The sequence below is a fragment of the Carcharhinus amblyrhynchos genome, chromosome 1, assembly GCF_965287045.1.
Source record: "Carcharhinus amblyrhynchos chromosome 1, sCarAmb.v2.hapA, whole genome shotgun sequence".
Taxonomy (NCBI): domain Eukaryota; kingdom Metazoa; phylum Chordata; class Chondrichthyes; order Carcharhiniformes; family Carcharhinidae; genus Carcharhinus; species Carcharhinus amblyrhynchos.
Window position 1 is genome coordinate 107,284,104 of NC_137324.1, and position 17,788 is coordinate 107,301,891.

Sequence of the window (17,788 nt, forward strand, 5' to 3'; positions counted from 1 at the left end):
ACCACCTACTCTGCCCCACCTCCTTCTTTAATTATATAATCCCTCTTCATTTCTAAAGTGTACAAGGGCTTGAAATGTAATTGTTTATTTCTCCACAGATGCTGCCAGACCTGAGTTTATCCAGCATTTTCTGTTTTTGTTAGATTTCCAGCATCCACAGTATCTGGCTTTTATCTGACACTGAAATTGTTTGGCCTTGTTATAAATGCACCTTACTTGGTCATTAAGTCCAGGGTTGGGACTCAAATCCAGAGTTTCTGGCTTAGAGGCAGGAAAGCTACCCACTATGCCACAAGATATCCTTTCTAAAATAATTTTAGTCATTACTACATTGCTATTTGTGGCATCATGCAATCCACAAATTGGCTGCCATATATTACAATTCAAAAGTAAATAATTGTGAAGTGCTTTGGAATGTATTGAGCTTATGAAAGATGCTATACAAATGGTCAGAGCAAAGCCATATGCTGCACAAGACTTTTATCCTCATGCCTAGCCCACTCTTTAAATACTTACAGTATGAATGAGTTGATAAAGTTACCTTTGAATCAAAACAGGCTGTGGTAGCTAATAAAGTTACACCAATATGTTTAACACAAGTGTTGTAAAAATTTATTTATGATCTTTACAAATTCTCTTTCACCTTCAAATTACAGCACATCACTTTTTACAGTTTCAGGTCAGTCTCCTCCCATTTGGAAATTCTGGCTTGATGCTTCCAAATTGATATTAACCCATCAGATAACCCCTAGAAAAGAAAAATTCAGATCTTCAAAAAAATATTTACGTGAAAAAAAAAGTATTTATTAGTCACAAATAGGCTTACATTCACACTGCAATGAAGTTACTGTGAAAATCCCCAAGTTGCCGCACCCTGGCACCTGTTCCGGTACACTGAGGGAGAACTTAGCACGGCCAATGCACCTAACCTGCACATTTTTGGACTGTGGGAGGAAACCCACAAGGGCACAGAACGTGCAAACTCCGCACAGTGACCCAAGCCAGGAATCCAACCCTGGTCCCTGGCACTGTGAGGCAGCAGTGCTAACTACTGTGCCACCATATTGACAGCAATATCATCCATTTTCTTTCCAAGGCATATGAGCTCAACAGTAAGACAGCCATTGTGCATGTTCATGAACATCATGAAACAAATATATGTAACTCAGTTTGCAGTGCTCAAAAATTACCTTCGGACACTAGGGAGGAACTAATCTCACTGACACAAAATTAGCTTTTTCCCAGTCACAAAGTGGTGGGAGGATAAAAGATCAAGTCTAAGATAGCATTACAAGAGTGATGAGAAGATAAGAAAGGATAAAACTGAAAAAGGAAACATTTTTGGATCTGGTGCTGGGAAATGAGATGGACCATGTGCCTGTGGACAAACATTTGGGCAAGAGTCAACATTGGTTCATAAGGTTTAGATTAATAATTGAGAAGAGCATGACAATAAAATGTAAAACTTCTAAATTGGAAGAGGATAATTTCAATGTGATGAGAAGAGATTTGGCCAGCGTAAAATGGAACCAGAGACTGACAGGAAAAATTAACGCAACAATATATGATCTTTAAAGGAAGAGATGCAGGCTGAGTGCTCTCCAACAGGAAAGACAGTCAGGAAGCCAAAAACATAACTCCTATAGATGAGATGGAAGATGAGAGATTACAATGTAACAGCAGCAAGAAAGGATATATGACGCATGTCCGGTAAATTCTTCAAATGGGAACGAAGCCAAATATAATAAGCTGAGAGCAGTGAAGCAGAAAATAAGATTGAGTCTGAGACTCAGAAAAAGTCTGAGAATAGATTGGCAATTTCAAAATATGGAGAGAAGGGTACCTTGATAAAGTGGGTTTATCTCCCAAAGCTGTGCCTTGAGAATGATTTTCTTAATGGAAAAGGACTTGCCTCTCTTTATAGAGTACTTGGAAGCCCCTACTGAAAGCCAGCAGCAATATCAAAATTAGGTCTAAGTTAGGCTGGATCTGACAAATTGTCCCAGGTGGAAAACTAGAATTTGTCTAATCAATAGGAGGGTATAGTTATAAGAACTTCTGATCAATGTCTGCCTTATAAAAGTCCACTTGCCTAATGACACTGACTGCAATTTTCTTCAAAATATACAGCCCAGAAATACATTATACACAACCAGTCTTACTCCTTTTACCCAAACTTAATAAATCAAATCAAACTTATTTGGCTAATTACCCATCCAAATGATAAAGTTCTAAGCTAGAAAGATTAAAATGCATTCAGACAACAGCAACGTGTATTATTCAGAATAAAAGGACCAGCATTTGGCACAAGTTGGAAGACTATTACTTACGGCAGTTTCATTCTCATGAAGACTCTGGCCATGAAGAAGCTCAACAAGACACTGACGAAACCAATGAACAAAAGCAGGAATCTATTCAGTTTTGGAATGTTGGGGGCATTTGAGCGATCCAAGATTATGAACCCTAGTCCTCCCATCGTAAACAGAAAGCTAGAAGCAAGACCTTCCATGATGTATTGTCCATTCACTCTGAAAAGGGGAAGAAGAAACATCTTTAGTTCCAAACTGCTGTGACTCCAAGGCAAGTATGTGAAGTCATTGCAAGCACAGAAGCAAGGTCTCAAATTCACTGTTGGCCTCAGTGCCCTTGGTTTAGAAGGAAAATACAATAGCAAGATGGGAAGTGTGCTTAGCCAACAGGCGAGAATTGAATCCAGATCAATTTTGAAGCCAATCCAAAATAACCTGCGGACTCCCATGGTTAATATTACACAGGAAAATATTATAGTATCATAGGATGGATATTAATCCACAATGATCACTTAGGCAAGTCACTTAGGCAACAGTTGAACAGTAATTAAAAGTCTTCAGAGGAGAATCTATTAAGATTCTAACAAACCTGACAACCACCTGACTGGTGGGGACCAGCATTATTGTTTTCACAGGTTCTTGTTTATTCTGATGACTATGGTGGAATCGTGTACATCAGTTACACATCGGAGAAAGAGAGCGGATAAAGAAACCCAACATCTGGATATCGGATCAGATAATCCCATCTGTCATCATGCCAACCCAAATCACTGAACCAGTTGTGGATTGTAAGAAGAAGGATGGGAACCTATATCCTCCCCATACGGTGACAATTCAAGAGGGAAATAAAAGGAGCAGCCAGCTCATAACATTCTCTGAGATGGGACTCAGATAAAAAAAGACTCAGTGGGCATTTTGGGTATTAAAAGGGATATATGGTTCAAGTATCAGGTTAGTGGAAGTATTTATTCAATGTCAAATAAGACTTAACTGTAGAGATATTAGATGTCGCCAAGTTAATACCTGTAGAGATTAAAAACCCACCCAATATCCAAACACAATAGAGTGCCCAGATGGGTTAATTAGGATTGGGAAAGCTAAACTTTACTACATGGTGTGGCAATGGTATCTCCAAGGATAACCTGCAATGTTTTGGGTTATTAGCAATAGCATTTCAACATGCCACAATCATCCTAACGCCATTAAATGGGAGAAGTGCAGCTGCAGGGAATCACTGATGACTGTACTTACAGAACTGCCTTGAACCATGAACAAGAGATAAAGGAGCATACTGGGAGATATCAGGGAATTGTTTTAAGTTCAAACTTGGTAGTTAATTCTGTACAATTGTCTGAACTGAATGGATATTTGTCCTGGGTTGCCAATGTGGGTTTCCTCCGGGTGCTCTGGATCTCTCCCACCCGTCCAAAGATGTGCGGGTTAGGTTGATTGGCCATGCTAAATTAACCCTAGTGTCAGGGAGATTAGCAGAGTAAATACGTGGGGTTACGGGAGTAAGGCCTGGATAGGGTTGTGGTCAGTTCAGACTCAATAGGCCAAACAGCCTCCTTCTGCACTGTAAACATTCTATGAGAAAAGGGCAGCATGGTGGCAAAGTAATTAGCATTGCTATCCCACAGGGACAGGTTCCCAGGTTCCATTTCGGTCTTGAGTGACTGGAGTTCTTCCCATGTCTACATGGATTTCCTCCAGGTTCCTCTCACGATCCACAGACGTGTAGGTTAGGTGAATTGATCATGCTAAATTTCCCCAAAGATGTGTAGGTTAGGCGGATTAGCCATGGTAAATGTGAGAGATTACAGGGATAGGGCAAGGGGGCTGGGTAAGATGGGCTGAATGGCCATCTTGTTCAATGCAAGGATTCTTTGGTTCTATAACAAGAAAGAAAACAATTAAAAGGTAGCAGTGTCACCCAGACATACCTGTATGCTAAGAAGGCTACAGGCCTCTGGTGGCCATGTTCATCTGTCATTGATCCCACACTTGGAGGCTCCACAATGACATCATAAATTATACCTAATAAAGCATTAAATATTTTTATAAACATGACAGCAGACAAGATTGAACTCAGCTCTTAACAGTTTCATCTTCCCACGTTCGACAGGCTACCAAAATTCACCATGTAGGCTGACACGTGAACTTCAGTTAAGAATTGGGCTGCAGCTTAATTTACATTCAGCTATCATTTGGATGTTGTGTTAAGGAAAATATTAAAAACGGTTCCAAAAGTAACTGTGTCTCAGGATGTTACTTACATAGATTTCTGGAAGGAATTTGTTAAAGTCTCTCATAAGAGACAGTTATTTGAAATTGAAGCCATAATAAGTTTTCAGACACTTTCCAGATTAAACCTTATTTATTTCAATGCAAGAGGCCTGATGAGCAAGGCAGATGAACTCAGGGCATGGATGAGTACATAGGACTGGGATATTTTAGCAATCACTGAAACATGGCTAAGGGAAAACATCACGGCAGTACTTAGGGGGAATATATCTAAGGGTTCGTCCACTGACTCTACAAGGGTAGAACTAAGAAATAAGAAGGGGGAAATCACTTTGATAGGGTTGTACTACAGGCCCCCAAATAATCAGCGGGAAATTGAGGAGCAAATATGTAAGGAGATTACAGATAGCTCCAAAAAAAATAGGGTGGTAATAATAAGGGATTTTAGCTGGGACAGCTGAAGTATTAAGGGCTTGGATGGAGAGAAATTTGTTGAGTGTATTCAGGAGGAATTTCTCATTCAGTATGTGGATGGCCCGGCTAGAGAGGGGGCAAAACTTGACCTCCTCTTGGGAAATAAGGAAATGCAGGTGACAGAAGTGTTAATGAGCGATCATTTTGGGACCAGTGACCATAATTCTATTAGTTTTAAGATAGCTATGAAGAATGATAGGTCTGGCCCAAAAGTTAAAATTTTAAATTGGAGCAAGGCCAATTTTGATGGTATCAGACAGGAATTTTCAGAAGTTAATTGAGGGAGTCTGTGGGAAGGCAAAGAGATGTCTGGTAAATGAGATGCTTTCAAAAGTGTGTTAACCAGGGTTCAGGGTAAGCACATTCCTCATACAGAGAAGGACAAGGCTGGTAGCAACAGGGAACCCTGGATGACTCAGGATATTGAGGCTCTGGTCAAGAAGAAGGAGGCACATGACATGCATTGGCAGCTGGGATCAAGTGAATTCCTTGAAGAGTATGGGGATGTAGAAGTAGGGTTAAGAGAGAAATCAGGAGGGCAAAAAGGGACACAAGACTGTTTTGGCAGATAAGGCAAAGGGGAATCCAAAGAGCTTCTACAAATACACAAAGGCCAAAAGAGTAACTAGGGAGAGAATAGGGCCTCTTAAGGATCAACAAGGTCATCTATGTGTGGATCCACAAGAGATTGATGAGATTCAAAATGAGTATTTATTGTTGAGAAAAGCATGGATGTTAGGGAACTTGGGGAAATAAATAGTGATGCCTTGAGGAGTATACATATTACAGAGGTGGTGGTGCCGGAAGTCTTAAAGCACATCAAGGTAGATAAATCCCCAGGACCTGACGAAATGTATCCCAGGACATTGTGGGAGGCTAGGGAGGAAATTGCAGGTCCCCTGGCAGAGATATTTGAATCACCATTAGTCACAGCTGAAGACTGGAGGGTGGCAAATGTTGTGCCTTTGTTTAAAAAGAGCTGCAGGGATAAGCCTGGGAACTATAGGCCGGTTAGCCTCATATTTGTGATGGGTAAGTTGTTGAAAGGTATTTTGAGAGACAGGATCTATAGGCATTTAGAAACGCAAGGACTGAATAGGGACAGTCATTATGGTTTTGTGAGTGGAAAATCAGGTCTCACAAATTTGATTGAGTTTTTTGAAGAGGTAACCAAGAGGGCAGTGCAGTTGGCATTGTCTACATGGACTTTAGCAAGGCCTTTGACAAGGTACCATGTGGTAGGTTGCTGCATAAGGTTAAATCTCTCAGGATTCAGGGTGAGGTAGCCAATTGGATACAAAATTAGCTTGATGACAGAAACTAGAGGGTGGTTGTAGACAGTTGTTTTTCAAACTGGAGACCTGTGACCAGCAGTATGTCTCAGGAATCAGTGCTGGGTCCACTGTTATTTGACATTTATGTTAATGATTTGGATGAGAATATAGAGGCGTGGTTAGTAAGTTTGCAGATGACACCAAGATTGGTGGAATGCTGGACACTGCAGGAGATTATCTGGATTGCAACAGGATCCTGATCAATTGGGCCAGTGGCTGATGAATGGCAGATGGAGTTTAATTTAGATAAATGCAAGGTGATGCATTTTGGTAGACTGAACCAGGGCAGGACTTACTCAGTTAATAGTAGGGTGTTGGGGAGAGTTACAGAACAGAGACTTAAGGGTGCATGTTCATAGCTCCTTGAAAGTGGAGTCATAGATGGACAGAGTAGTGAAGGAGGCATTCAGCATGCTTGGTTTCATTGGTCAGAACACTGAATACAGGAGTTGGGATGTCTTGTTGAAGTTGTACAAGCATTGGTAAGCCCACACTTGGAATAAATAGTGTGCAGTTCTGGTTGCCCTATTATAGAAAGGATATGATTAAATTAGAAAGAGTGCAGAAGAGATTTACTAGGATGCTACCAGAACTTAATGGTTCGAGTTATAAGGAGAGGCTGGACAGATGGAATTTTTTTCTCTGGAGCGTAGATGGCTGAGGGGTGATACTATAGGTGTCTATAAAATGATGAGGGCATAGATCAGCTAGTCAATATCTTTTCTCAAAGGTAGGAGAGTCTAAAACTAGAGGGCATAGGTTTAAGGTGAGAGGGGAGATATACTAAAGGGTCTAGAGGGTGGTGAGTGTCTGGAACAAGCTGCCAGAGATAGTAGTAGAGAAAGGTACAATTTTGTCTTTTAAAAAGCATGTAGACTGTTACATGGGTAGAGAGGTATGGGCCAAATGCAGGCAACTGGAACTAGCTTAAGGGTTTAAAAAAAACAGGTGGCATGGACAAGTTGAGCCAAAAGGCCTATTTCCATGCTGTAAACATCTATGATTCTATGACTATTATGGATAAAGACAAGAGTGGTCCTTGGGTGAAGGCCAACAACAACTGAATTAGTCAAGATTTGGAGAATGTGGATTGGGAGAGGCTGATTGAGGGTAAATCCACTTCTGACATGTGGAAGTCTTTTAGAAATCAGTTGAATAGTGTGAGACAAGCATGTTCCTGTGAAAATGAAAGAGAGGAATGGCAAGATTCATGAACCTTGGAATGACAAAAGAAGTTGTCAGCTCAGTCAAGAAAAAGGAAGCATATGTAAAAGGGCTAACGGGGTCATGAAATATCCTTGGCCAGCAAGATTAAGGAGAATCCCAAGTCATTTTATACATATATTAGGAGCACGAGGGTAGTAGGGAGCAAGTAGGCCTACTCAAGAATAAAGGAGAGAGGTTGTGTGTGGAGCCAGAGGAAGTGGGTGAAATTCTTAATGAGTATTTGCATTGGTATTCACCAAAGATCAGGGACATAAGAGATGTTGAGGTTAAGAAAGGGTGCATGAATACTCTTAGGTAGGTCAATATAACAGAGGAGGATGTGTTGGTTGTCTTAAAATGCATTAAGGTAAACAAGTCCCTAGGACTTGATGGGATGTATCCCAGGATAGCGTGGGAAGAAGGAGGAATTAGCTTAGGCCTTAACAGATATCATTGCATCTTCTTTGGCCACAAGCAGACTCCAGAGGACTGGAAAATGGCCAATCCTTTGTTTAAGAAAGGAAACAGAGATGATCCAGGTAATTACAGGCAGATGAGTCTGATGTCAGTGGTGGGAAGCTGTTAGAGAAGATTCTGAGAGACAGGATTTATTCACATTTGGAACTGAATGGACTTGGTGACAGACAGTGTGGTTTTGCGCAGGGAAAGTCATGTCTCACCAACTTGACTAGATTTTTGAGGTGGTGTCAAGAATGAATTATGAGGCAAGGCAGTGGATATTGTCTACATATACGTTAATAAGACATTTGACAAGGTCCCTCACGACAAAGGGTAAAGTCTCGTGGGATCCAGGGTGTGCTGGCTAGATGGATACACAGAACAGGCTTGGTCACAGAAGACAAAGAATAGCAGTGGAAGGATGCTTTTCAGAATGGATATCAGTAACTAGTGGTGTTCCACAGGGATCATTAAAATGTCATAAACAGGTACAGTAAATTAACAAGGCTAACAGAATAATGGCAATTATAACCAGGGGATTAGCTATTAATGGGTATAAGTTATAGTCAGCTATACAAAACCATTGTTAGACCACACTTAGAGCAGATGTAGCAGCTCAGTAAAATATTTACCAAGAATGTATTGGCCTCCGAGGTTGTATACAGCAGAATTAATAGACAGATACCAGGACTCCCAACGACTAAATCAAAAGGAGAAATTGAACAAACTAGTGATGCAAATCCTGTAATTTAGAATGGCTTAACAGGTACTTTGATAAAAGTTTAAGATATCAAAGAGAAACAAACAGCTGGATAGAATCTCCATGATTAAGGAATCTCAGACAAAAGGATCATGAACTAAGTTAGGGATCTCAGAAGTAAAACTAAAAATCATTCCTATACAGAAAAGGATGGTAGAAGTTGGAAATTTCTTCCATAAATGGCAACTGACTGAATCAATTGTTAATTTTATATCTGAGACTGATACATTTCTACAAAGGGAACATAGGGCAGGGGGGCAGAATTATTTCTCACAAAGGACCTGCAGTGATTAGATCACAGCTAGGGTTAGAATTGTTTTTGGCTTTATAAATGTAAATTAGAGACAAATGTAAATACTACTTAAAAACAATTAAGGTTATTGTTTCACTGTGTGATTGGACAATCTTCCAAAGACTAGCATTAAAGTTCTTTACTAAATTGAGAATTAAGACATAACTCAAAGCAAGACTCCTTCCTTCAAGAGTTAATCTGCACTATGTCCTGTGTCAAATCAGCTCTCAGCTCCAGTGCAATTTATTCAACATCATACAGGACAAGAGACTGATGACATTAAAAACTAGTTTAAAATAAAACCAGTGCCGAGATATTCCGGGACCAGCAGTGATTTGGATCAGTTTAGCAAGTTGCATTCATTTGACAGTCCTCACAGAGGGTTCAGGCTCCATTAGGATGGGGAGCGGAATGCTGCAGAGGGGACTTTCAGGGAACAGTCCCGGTGCGCTGTGGCTCACTCACCGCCGGTGATGAGGAAGTAGGAGATGATGACTAATGCGTACACGGTCATGGCGGACGGCATATGCAGCCATCCTGGCTTCTTGAGCTTCACATTGGGGCATTCCAGCACCATAAAGGGCAGCGCAAACACCGTCTCCATGTCCACCCCCCACCGCAACGTGTCCCGGAAACGCCGGCGATTAGTTCCGGGGCGCGATTCACGTCACGTCATGTACGCCACGCCCCAACCGGTCAGTGGTCACATGGTTCTAGTGATGCTGTCACAAGGGCTTTCGACACTTATCGTTCCATCAGATTCTCTAGCATTGTGACGTCATGTGCGTTCCATGCGGTTTTGGTTCCTTAATGAGATATGGGAACCCAATCCCAGGCTGGTATCTCTAACTTGCCCTAGACTCTTTATTGTTTTCTGAAAAATTTATTGCCTTTTTGAATGCACTTAAGCCCCACATACTTAAAGTTTAAAGTTTATTTATTAGTCACAAGTAAGGCTTATGTTAACACTGCAATGAAGTTCCTGTTAAAGCCCAGCACCTGTTCAGACGACCAGCACATCTGACCAGCACATCTTTCAGACTGTGGGAGGAAACTGGAGGAAACCCATGCAGACACGGGGCGAATGTGCAAACTCCACATAGACAGTGACCCAAGCCAGGAAACGTACCCGGGTCCCTGGCGCTATGAGACAGCAGTGCTAACCACTATGCCACCATCTTGATCACCCAGTGTAGATAAGAGCATGGAAAGAGAGGAGGACCTCTTCATAAACCTATTCTTGTGTAAGGCCAAGCTGGCCAGGTCCAAGCAGCGGGTAGTTGTAAGGGCCATCTATCCAACTGTCTGTTCACTGCCAGATTTCCCTGGAAAGGGAGCATACAGAGTTTGCTGGCACCATCAAGGTGGACACCGTGGCAACTGGGGTGCATTACCAACCACTTTAATCACATTTTGCTTTGGTGTTTTAAGCTTCCTTTGTGATTCTGTTTGCTTGACGCAGTGTCCCTTTACAGAACTGCATTTTTAATTTATCACGCAGTTTGTTCGTTTAGTTTACTTGATTAACCCAAAGAAGCACAAACCCAGGTATGCTCCTGTTTATACACCTAAAAGGCCTGTGTGACTCCTTGCGTGCCTTGTGCCACATCCCCCCCCACATCAGGACTCAGGGCTGTCATCAAGTAATCTACACCTCCACTGCTTTATTTTAAGGTGACTGGCAGAGAGGAGGGCTGTGGCTACTAGGGTGACCAGAATCAGGGACACACAGGGTGACAGAAGAGTGGGCTGGATGACACATTTTTAAACTGGTGCATTGGGCATTAGTGGATCCAGCTCACGGCTGATGCCATCCAACAAGACATTGGTGAGGCTGTACCTGGAGAATTGTGCACAGTTTTGGTCCCCTTATTTGAGGAAATATGTAATAGCATTGGAGGAAGTTCAGAGGAGGTGCATTAAATTGATTCCAGAGAAGAGGGGTTTGTCATATGAAGAGTGATTGAATTCTCTGGAATTTAGAAGAATGAGGGGAGATCAAGTTGAGTATACAAGATGATAAACAGTATGGATAAAGTGGGCATGGATCGGATGCTTCCTCTTGTGGGGCACTCTAGGCCAAGAAGTCAGAGTCTTAGGTAAAGGGGTAACAAATTTAAAACAGAGTTGACGAGAAACTATTTATTCCAAAGGGTTGTGAATCTGTGGAATTCGCTATCCTAAAGTGCAGTAGATGCTGGGACAGTGAGTAAATTTAAGGAGGAGTTAGATGGATTTTTAATTGGTAATGGGTTGAAGGGTTATGGGGGGAAGGCAGGAAAATGGGGATGAGGAGCATATCAGCCATGTTTGAACGGCAGAGCAGACTCGATGGGCCGAATGGCCTAATTCTGCTCCTATATCTTTTAAATGCCTTAAATCGGTGGTGCTCGGCACCAGTGGTACACAAGGTTTCGAGAATGCTCAGGTTATGCCTTTCAATTTCCTTTTTGTTGCATTTCAGCCCCTCCTGAATCTTGAGCACCCAGGGCTGAGAGGAGGACTTGCTTATGGGTCTGCTCCTAGGCCTAGCCAAGCTGGCCATTAATAGGCCCAAGCAATAGGTGGTCAAGGAGGTCATCTGTCCCGGTTGTCTACCCAAATTCTGCGGCTATGATCACTCCTGGGTGTCGCTGGAAAGTTGAACATGAACCTTTAGTTTGTAGAATCAGTAATATTGTCTTATGGAACTGCAAACTCGGTCTGCCACTTTACCATCTAACTAGCAACATCACAAAAAAGGAGTTCTGCCCAGTTGGAATACTTAGCCCCATGTACACTGTTTCTACTGGAAATTCTGTACCATCACCGACAAGACTGATCCATCACAGAATGCCTGTCTTTTTGTGGGAAGTCAACACAACTGGAAAAGTGAATTATATATACAGCATCAGTGTTCAACCTGCTGACCCTCATAAGAACATAAGAAATAGGAGCAGGAGTAGGCCATCTAGCCCTTCGAGCCTGCCCCGCCATTCAATAAGATCATGACTGATCTGTCGCTGCTTAGTTCCACTTTCCCGCTTTCTCCCCATAACCCTTAATCCCCTCTCTTATCAAAAACCCATCAACCCGCATCTTAAAAATATTTAGCGAGGCAGCCTCCACCACTTCAACGGGCAGAGAATTCCAGAGATTCACCACCCTTTGAGTGAAGAAGTTCCTCCTCAACTCCGTTCTAAACCGCCCCCCTTTTATCTTGAGGCTGTGCCCCCTAGTCCTACTGTCTTTTTTGAGCGGGAAGAGTCTCTCCACCTCTATCCTATCCATCCCATTCATCATCTTATACGTCTCAATGAGATCTCCCCTCATTCTTCTAAACTCTAACGAGTACAAGCCCAGTTTATTCAGCCTCTCCTCATAGCTCAACCCCCTCAACTCCGGTATCAGCCTAGTAAACCTCCTCTGCACTCCCTCCAAGGCCAAAATATCTTTGCGCAGGTGCGGCGCCCAAAACTGCACACAGTACTCCAGCTGCGGCCTCACCAATGCCCTATACAGCTGCAGCAAGACCTCCCTACTTTTATATTCAATCCCCCTTGCTATGAAGGCCAGCATCCCATTCGCCTTCCTGACCACCTGCTGCACCTGCAAGCTGGGTTTTTGCGACTCATGCACAAGGACCCCGAGGTCCCTCTGCACCATCGCCTGCTGCAGTTTTTCGCCCCGTAAGTAATATATAGTCCTTCCTACCATTCTTCCTACCAAAGTGGACCACCTCACACTTGCCAACATTAAATTCCATTTGCCATTTCCTGGCCCATTCGCCCAGCCTATCTAGATCCTTCTGCAGACTCTCCACACCCTCCGCACAATTTGCCGTTCCCCCAATCTTGGTGTCATCAGCAAATTTCGACACCCTACACTTGGTTCCCTCCTCCAGATCATCGAGAAGGCATACTTTATTGGACTTTAATTCTAGAGTTCAGACATGTGACCATACAGCATCAGTGTTCAACCTGCTGACCCTCGAGAAGGCATACCTTATTGGACTTTAATTCTAGAGTCCAGACCATATTTATTTTCTGTGTAATCTCTGCACTATAAATCTATGTTTTCTCTATTTCTCTTTTACCTTATGAATACAAAGTAGGAAACATTGCCACCCTCTCCCTTTGAGAGTGTGCAAATAAACTAACCCCTTGAGTTAATCCTCTCTCAAGTTTACTGTGGGGTTATTAATCGAAAATTAGATCACACCAAAACTGAGAGGTTGGGAAATACGTCACCAAATCAAAAATACATTTTTGTTTATGGATGGGTGGTGAGAGGAGAAATTAGCGCTGTTTAAATTAATTCTCCCACCCCACTACCTCCACACTTGTCCATAATGTACCACTGGGTGTATTCTATAGTGAAAAAGATACAGAGGAGTAAATATTTGGAAAATACAAAGGTGTAAAGACTATAGTGATAATGGGGGAATTTAATTGTTGTAATATAAACAGGAATCATAGTAGTTTAAAGAACAGAGGGAGAGAAAAAGTGTGTTCAGGAGACTTTTCTTGATCAGTATGTTTCCAAATCTATGGGAAAGGAGGCATCACTGCTCCTGGTTCTGGAAAATGTAGTGGGTCAAGTTTCAGTAGGGAATGTTTAGGAAACAGTGATCGTAGTATCGTAAGGTTTGGGTTAGATATGGAGAAGGATAAGGAGCATCTTGGAGTAATAATATTTAATTAGAGCAGTACCAATTTTATTGGGGTGAGAACAGACCTGTCCCAGATAAATTGGAAATCAAAGAGTGGCAAATAAACCTGTAATGGAGAAGTGAGTTGACTCCACAGTGCTGCCTGACCTGCCAAGCATTTCCAGTGAGAATCTGCCCGCCATTTCTGGGCCAGTGCAATATCAGTTAGCAGAGTAAAATATAAATTAAAATATACAAATCAGTCTTTGACATGTCCATGAGGAGTAACTGGTGAAACATTGCAGCCACTTAAGATTTGTGATTCCAGTATGACTGACTTCAGCAGTTGAGTAGTTGTTTTGAGATTCTAGGGCTCTGCAGTTTATCTGAAAAGTTGTCCTGCTTCTTTTTCAGCTGTGGCCTTGCTGGCTTGGTTTGGTTCAGCAATCAGAGAGGTTGTAACATTTGTATGTTTACCTGCCTCAGAGCAGTGAGCATTCTGCTGTCTTTTACCTCTTTATCACACACTCTGACGCACCCAGCACTAGTCCACACTGACCAAGTTTTGCAGCTCTTATTTTAATCCCAATTTCTCATACATTCATGGAAGGCTGAAGCCACAAACCAGTCCAGGACATATTTTACAGGATATATATAATTCCTGCTGAGATGATAATCAGCTTCTCTACAGGAAATGGCAGTTCACGTTTGCATAATTTCTTCCTTTCATATGTCAGTCTGAGATAGCTTGTGACATTCCATTGTCACTCTCTTAGTACCACCCACACCTGAGTAATTCAGAAAGTGACTGAATTTACATTCTCAGAATTTATATCATCAGCCATCTTTAGCTTGTATGTCCATTTTTTTAAAAAACACATGCCTTATTAAAAGTCCAATATGGCCATACGTAATTCAGGATTTTTCTCCATCATCATGACAAATGTTTCAGTAAAAGCTGCACCAGTCCTATTGCTGGATAAAGGAAACAAACTCTAGTAACTGCAGATCATCACCACACTACACTGCTGATTGATTTTAGGCTCATTTGGATTTTCTGTTAAGATCCACATTTTTCTCCATGATGTAATTGTCCAGCCTGCCTATCTCCTTCGAGATTTCCTCTGTACTCAACCTCGTTGTCTTCAATCGATGCTGAGGTGAGAAGGGAAGAGGAAAAATATGAGCAGCGACACATTGAAACCCTTAAAATCAGAACAGAGATCACAAATGAGATAGCAAGAAATTTATTGCAGGGAGAGATGAGATGTTAAAACAAATGGACGTCTGCAGTGGGTTAGCACAGTGGCACAGTGGTTAGCATTGCTGCTTCGCAGCGCCAGGCACCTGGGTTTGATTCCTGGCTTGGGTCACTGTCTGTGTGGAGTTTGCACATTCTCCTCGTGGCTGCGTGGGTTTCCTCCGGGTGTTCTGGTTTTCTCCCACAACCCAAAGATGTGTGGGTTAGGTTGATTGGCCATGCTAAAATTGCCCCTTAGTGTCCTGAGATGCATAGGTTAGAGGGATTAACGGGTAAAATATGTAGGGATAAGTGGGTAGGGCCAGGGTGGGATTGTGGTCGGTGCAGACTCAATGGGCCAGATGGCCTCTTTCTGCACTGCAGAGTTTCTCTGAATGTAATCTAAGAGCAGTGCTTGAGGAAGACTACCTTTGAAAGTGCTCATCTTCCCGGTGAGAGCAGGGATTTTGCTGTGTTATGTGTACCGATGTTTATGTGCATAGTGGCACAGTGGTTAGCACTGCTGTCTCAAAGCGCCAGGGACCCGGGTTCAATTCCTGGTTTGGGTCACTGTCTGTGCAAAGTCCACACATTCTCCCATATCTGCATAGATTTCCTCCAGGTGCTCCAGTTTCTCCCACACAGTCCAAAAGACGTGTTGGTTAGGTGCATTGTCTATGCTAAATTCTCCCTCAGTGTACCCGAACAGGTGCTGGAGTGTGGTGACTAGGGGATTTTCACAGTAACTTCATTACAATGTTAATGTAAGCCTACATGCGACACTAATAAATAAACTTTAATAACTGTATTAATAACTATTGTATGGATATCTAAACTGTACTGATACCTTTACTAATAACTATACTGTTAATATCTGTACTGTACTAATAACTGCACTGTACTGATTCCTGTACTGTACTAATAACTTATTAATCCTTGTATTGATATCTGTACTGTACTAATAACTTACTAATACCCATACTGTACTAACTACTGTACTAATAATTGTTCTGTACTATACTAGTACATGAATTGTACAGATATGTGTACTGTACTGATAACTGTACTAATAACTATACTGTACTAATGATACCTGTACAGTACTAATATGTATATTATTATTAATGCCTGTCAATGCCCAGACTGCGGGGCTGAAGTGTATATATTTTAATGCAAGGAGTGTAGTGAATAAGGTAGATGAGCTTAGGGCGTGGATTGCTGCTTGGGATTGTGATGTGGTGGCCATTACGGGGACTTGGATGTCTCAGGGACAGGACTGGGTACTTCAGGTGCCAGGTTTCAGATGCTTCAGGAAGGACAGGGAGGGTGGCAGAAGAGGTGGTGGAGTGGCACTGTTGATCAGGGACAGTGTCATGGCTGCAGAGAAAGAGGATGCTGTGGAGGGACTATCTACAGAGTCTCTGTGGGTGGAAGTTACGAACAGCAAAGGGTCGAAAACTTTGCTGGGTGTATTCTATAGACCGCCCAATAGTGACAGGGAAGTTGAAGTGCAGATAGGGAAACAGATTCTGGAGAGATGTATTAATAACAGAGTTGTCGTGATGGGAGACTTCAATTTCCCAAACATCGATTGGAATATCCCTAGGGTAAGGGGTTTGGATGGGGAGGAGTTTGTTAGGTGTGTTCAGGAAGGTTTCCTGACACAGTATGTGGAGAAGCCTACGAGGGGTGAGGCTGTACTTGACCTGGTACTGGCGAATGAACCAGGGCAGGTGATGGATCTCTCGGTAGGGGAGCATCTTGGGAATGGTGACCATAATTCTATCTCCTTCACAATTGCATTGGAACGAGATAGGATCAGGCAGGCTAGGAAGGTGTTTGTCTGGAGTAAGAGGAGATACGAAGAAGTCAGGAAGTTACCTGGACAAATAAACTGGAAGGAGGCGTTCTTCGGGAAAAGTACCGAAGGAAGGTGGCGGATATTCAAGGAATGTTTGTCTGGAGCTCTGCATGACAACGTTCCGATGAGACATGGAGGTTTTGGTAGGTCACGGGAACCGTGGTGCACGAAGGCTGTGTTGAACCTAGTCAGGAGGAAAAGGAAGGTGTACAAAAGGTTCAGGGAACTAGGAGAGGTTAAGGATCTTGAGGAGTATAAAGACTGTAGAAAGGAGCTTAAAAGGGAAATTAGGAGAGCCAGAAGGGGTCATGAGAAGACCTTGGTGGGTAAGATTAAGGAGAATCCCAAGGCCTTCTATAAATATGTGAAAGGTAAAAGGATGAGAAGAGAAGGGATAGGCCCTATAAAAGGTGAAGGGGGAAAGGTCTGTGTGGAACCAGAAGAAATGGCAGAGGTGCTTAATGAGTACTTAGCCTCAGTATTCACAGTGGAAGCTGATCTGGGAGATTTTGCTACGGATTTGCAGCAGATGGAAAAGATTGAGTATGTGGATATTAAGGAGGAGGATGTGTTAGAACTTTTGAATTCTATCAAGATAGATAAGTCGCCGGGACCAGATGGGATGTACCCCAGGATACTGTGGGAGGCGAGGGAAGTGATTGCAGAGCCCCTGGCAATGATCTTTGTGTCGTCAATGGAGACGGGAGAGGTTCCGGAAGATTGGAGGATTGCGGATGTAGTCCCTATTTTCAAGAAAGGGAACAGGGACAGCCCGGGAAATTACCGACCGGTGAGTCTGACCTCAGTGGTTGGTAAACTGATGAAGAGGCTTCTGAGGGACAAGATTTACGAGCATTTGGAGAGGTTTGACATGATCAGGAGTAGTCAGCATGGATTTGTCAAGGGCAGGTCGTGCCTTACGAGCCTCGTTGAGTTCTTCGATAATGTGACTGAACACATTGACGAAGGAAGTGCCGTG

At 42.6% G+C, this 17,788-nt stretch overlaps 1 protein-coding gene across 1 annotated transcript; it reads right to left on the minus strand.

Moving 5' to 3' along the window:
- Positions 1–589: 589 nt before the first annotated feature.
- Positions 590–9,721, minus strand: ostc (oligosaccharyltransferase complex subunit). Its single transcript, XM_080190218.1, has 4 exons — positions 9,544–9,721; positions 4,253–4,346; positions 2,331–2,528; positions 590–748 (listed from the first exon to the last, which is right to left on the minus strand). Exons 1-4 carry the CDS (start codon positions 9,680–9,682, stop codon positions 730–732), a joined length of 450 nt encoding a protein of 149 aa, XP_080046344.1. The 5' UTR covers positions 9,683–9,721; the 3' UTR covers positions 590–729.
- Between the last annotated feature and the right edge of the window lie 8,067 nt (positions 9,722–17,788).

Coding starts and splice junctions, on each gene's coding strand:
- ostc (XM_080190218.1), bottom strand. CDS start 9,682: ATGGAGACGGTGTTTGCGCTGCCCTTTATGGTGCTGGAATGCCCCAAT. Junction 4,347..9,543: donor CTACTTCCTCATCACCGGCG/GTGAGTGAGCCA, acceptor ATGCTTTATTAG/GTATAATTTATGATGTCATT. Junction 2,529..4,252: donor GTAGCCTTCTTAGCATACAG/GTATGTCTGGGT, acceptor TCCCCTTTTCAG/AGTGAATGGACAATACATCA.